The sequence below is a fragment of the Anneissia japonica genome, unplaced genomic scaffold, assembly GCF_011630105.1.
Source record: "Anneissia japonica isolate Jap-2015-1 unplaced genomic scaffold, ASM1163010v1 scaffold426_len1935630_cov189, whole genome shotgun sequence".
Classification (NCBI taxonomy): domain Eukaryota; kingdom Metazoa; phylum Echinodermata; class Crinoidea; order Comatulida; family Comatulidae; genus Anneissia; species Anneissia japonica.
The window spans coordinates 296,144-300,623 of NW_022713172.1; the positions used below are offsets into that span (position 1 = coordinate 296,144).

A 4,480-nucleotide genomic window follows, 5' to 3' on the forward strand; every position below is an offset into this window, starting at 1 on the left:
ATATATACATATATATATAAATGCTACGATAACTTAGACTGGATTCCAAGTCTATAAACTTCGTCTTAGTCAGTTGTAATATATATTGACACCAATGGCGTTCCATATTGCGTAGACCCATGAGTGATGTACTTTAACGAATTCTAAAATAAAGCTCTGTCCACACTACAGAGCCATGTTAACGGTCCAGCTGAATCGGTTTTGGTCGGACCATTATTTCACCAATCGATATCGTTTGTATGACAAAATTGTCTTTTTGGCCTGAGCGTCGCAGTTACTTTCCTCCATGTGTACACTAGCCTATATCAGCACACACATACCCGGCACAACCCCATACGCCTACTACACGGAAAGGTTATTTTCTAAAGATTATGCGAAATTGACTACTAAGAAAGTGGAGAAAATGTTTAAAAGTATATGCAACATCTTGTATTTTTCAAACAGCCTTTTCCAAAGAATTATTATAGTTCATTGGAATTTCAAAAACTTATCATTAATTTGCACAGACTTGGCATGTCTTTGTATTGAATAAAACAAAATTTAAGTTAATTTACTGTTACAGTAAGCTGTATTATAACACAAATACATATTCCAATGCAAATATATTTTTTTAAATACAGTTTGCCCTCCAATTTGAGACCACCACTGTGACCTAAAACTTGGGGTGGTCTCGGGGTTCATGTGCTCCTTGATCCATGTTCATGATTTTTTCTTTGTTGTGCCTTATATACAATCTCTGATCTGCCTATCTTTTGTTTGGGTTCTTTTGCTAGTATGTTAATTATTAATATAATTATTATTAGACTAATACTTGTTTGCTTGATACTTGCTTTATGTTTTGGGGTCAGTTGTTGGTGAGCTTATAGCTTCTATGACCAAGGAGGAATTTTTTATCAACAGTAGACGTTGGGGTTTTCATTGAATACAAATATTTTAACCCATGCAAATAAATTGAAATAATTGATGATGATTGTCATTGTCACTATGTATAAATGATATTCCCTAAAACTAATTCTTAAAAATTACTTGTAAAGCCATTTATTTTATTCTTACTGTTATTTATTTTATAGGTTCGAGAAAGAATTTTGCAATTAAGGTCAAACCAGTGATCATTTAGCAAATATTTAAATTCATTTAAGCTTGTTGGCATTTGTATACAAACTGTGGATGGCAGACTAATCTAGCCCTGCTTTTATATAACTTAAGCATATACCCAGTCTTCCGAGAGTTATCGGAATATAAAAAAAAACTTATGTCAATAATTGTCAAAAAGGCCATTGTTAAAAACTTGAATCATATCTGATCTAAAACGTCTTTATATAGTTACAGTCGGTAAACCTAAATACTTCAGCCTGTCAGTGTATTGTAAATGTTTTAATTCAGGCAATATCTTAATATTTGCTCTTCTAGGCACCTATTCAATTCTTTTAATTAACACCGTGAGGTGCCCAAACACAACAGTTAGGGGCCTACATTCTAAAATAAGACGAACTAAATATTTGTATAATGTTAAAAATCATGTCCTTATCATTATAAATGAAGATTCTTTTTATATGACCTACTGTACCATTTTGTTAGCATTAAGAACAGAAATATTTATATGCTAGTCAAATTTCAAATTACTATCATAATATAGGTTTATTGAATATAATAATTCATTAAATTGACTACTAAGCTAAATTAGATAGTCTGTTCTTGTAAAACTGCATGACCAGACATAGATAAGACGTGCGTAGACGATAAATTATGAGCTTGAATCTTGATATGAAAATAAGTACGCACTGAAGGGTTTGCTAAGGTATATTGGCGCGAAGTGATAGTCTTACCATAGAGGAATAAGTCTAAAATTATTCCTCCATGGTACTTACCTCATAACTATCTATGCCGCGTACTAAACTGAAGAAACTGTGATTAAATTATAATTAGGCCTAATATAAATGTTAAAGCCAGACTCAGGAGGAAAGCATTTTTGATATGTTGTACGATTCATTTTTCTAAGATATAAAAAGCACGTTTGAAAAAAAACTCTTGAGAGGTTAATGAGATACATATTTTTGAAAATTTAGAAACGGGGGAAAAGATGGGAAAAGAGTGGTTACGCTCCCTTTCCCCCAGTTTTTAAAATAATTATTTAATTAAAAATTTATAATTCGAGGTTTTCGTCAAATATGCTTTTAGTGTCTTAGACAACATATCAACAATTTTTTCCCTCAGGTGCCTGGCTTTAACAGCTAGTTGCGAACAACACTCTACTCGGGGCCTTGTGTTTGGGAAATATTGCGGCTACCGGTGTTCTTGCTTACTTTTGGATTTAGATGTATTTGCTTTTCGTATCAGATTACCAAGTTTAAATCGTCATTTGTAAAAATAGTAGAGTCACATGCTACTGAAAGATAACTAAAAGTGCATTGCATTTAATTTACACTTCGTACATGCGACCATGCCCGAACTGCCAGTTAATTATAATGGTTTATGAACAAAAGTTTTCATGGTGATTTTATTTTGATCATGTCCACATAACTTCCATTACATGGTTATTTTTCACGTATTCATCCAGCACTTCGACGCTGTAACGCTGACTAAGTTTGGCATTAAACAGAAGCATTGACGCAGTGCAATTCTTCCAGTGTTTACTCCTATTGTTGTTCATACTACAAATACCCAGTGACTTGCAATTATTTTGTCATTCTCTTACGACTTGTGGGAACCAATTTTGGTGGTGATATTTGCGCTTTAAACATCATTATTATTATAATATGACCAAGCCTAAAACGAAATCTCTAAACACGTTGTTGTTTAGTGTTTTGTTGATACTTTATGTCAAGGCACAAAACACCATCAACGAAAAGCATGCAGTTGTATTAGACGAAGAATATGAAGTCTTGTTAAAGTGGCGAATTGATGGAGACGATATCTTCATTGAAATGAGTGCTAAGACTCAGGGATACGTTGCTATTGGATTTTCTCCAAATGGTGGAATGCCTGGCTCTGACATTGTAGCTGGATGGGTAAAAGACGGCAAAGCATTTTTATCTGTAAGTCTTATAATTAGTGACAATTAAAGGTATACATAGATCATTAATTTTTCAGGCCTATATCAGATCAGGGTTCTGAGATGCCCTATGGCTCCGCTCACTAATGGTCCCGTCGGGAAAATTTGACTTTCCGTCTGAAGCATTAGACCCCACATCGGGAAAATTGATTGTCGGGTCATTACTGGACAATGAAAATGTGTAGGCCTATCCTTGATTTAAAAGCTTTATTTATTTAGTTATTTCTTGTTTAGCCTGGGTTAGCAACTCAGTTGAAAACCAACTGTTATGCTTTATGCCCAGGATACGATACACAAAACAATAATCCTAATCTACTTACTTTAATAGTAATAATATATTTCATAACAATAACATTAATGACAACAGTAATAATAATAATAATAATAATAATAATAATAATAATAATAATAACAATAATAATAATAATAATAATAATAATAATAATAATAATAATAATAATAATAATAATTATCATCACTATTATCTCAAGTTAAGCGAGTAAATTGTTTTAACTGTCATCTAATAACAGATGACAGTTAGTAGACATAATATTTGCCTTATACAGAGAACAACGCACTTATAAATTTAGGATAATACTGCCTCTGTAAGTTAAATTAATAAATTCAATATTTAGTTATAAATACACATTTAGGCCTAAGTAAAATAACCATTAAAAAAAAATACAGTAATAAATTACAGATAAACAATTCTATCACCTAAACATGTATTGGATTTAACTTGTGTTGTTAATTTTGTATGATAGGCCTATTAAGCCTATCCTTTTCCATTTGTTTGACGAGATTTGATTTTCATGATCTAGCATTTTCAGAATGAATATATAGGCCTAGTCGGTTTTTACGTTGCACAGGCTTATTGAATAGACCTACCCCTTCCTGTTACACCAATATTAACATCGTCGTAGTAGAACGCTGCCTTTGAGAAACACTGTAACACTCGGACTAGATTGTATTATAGGCCTACATTACACTAGCCAACGGAATAATCAATTTTCATCATACTGAATGTCATAATACTTTGAGTATAGACAACAACTCAATATGATTTGCATATGTTAAGAAGAGACAACTCGTCATAACAATAATCAATATCTCTATGGAGACAATTTGGGTAGATTTGTAAATATTCAAAAGATCATACAGATTTAGATAATCGATAACTTGAATTGGAAGATTTTTTTCAACAATGTTTGCAATAGACATACTGAAAACAAACCTATAACTACTGTTTAATTAGGCCCTCTTGTTTAATTGGCACCATTTGCCTTTGCAGATTGGTACGATTCGTGCTAACTTCCCATCATCTAGATAATTGCTATAGTAGTTTAACGCATATTAAAACTATTAGAGATGGTTTTACGTGAATTAAGAAATGAGGAAAATTTAAAAACCATTGTATAAAAGTTAAGA

The 4,480-nt window shown here is 32.1% G+C and overlaps 1 protein-coding gene across 1 annotated transcript in view; it reads left to right on the top strand.

The window, feature by feature from the left end:
• Positions 1 to 2,511: 2,511 nt before the first annotated feature.
• Positions 2,512 to 4,480, top strand: part of LOC117108384 (DBH-like monooxygenase protein 1) — a gene marked incomplete at its 3' end in the record, with an annotated part of 22,673 nt that continues 20,704 nt past the window's right edge. Inside the window, 1 exon segment of the mRNA XM_033250383.1 lies at positions 2,512 to 3,035. Within this exon segment, the coding sequence (XP_033106274.1) occupies positions 2,757 to 3,035 (279 nt within the window).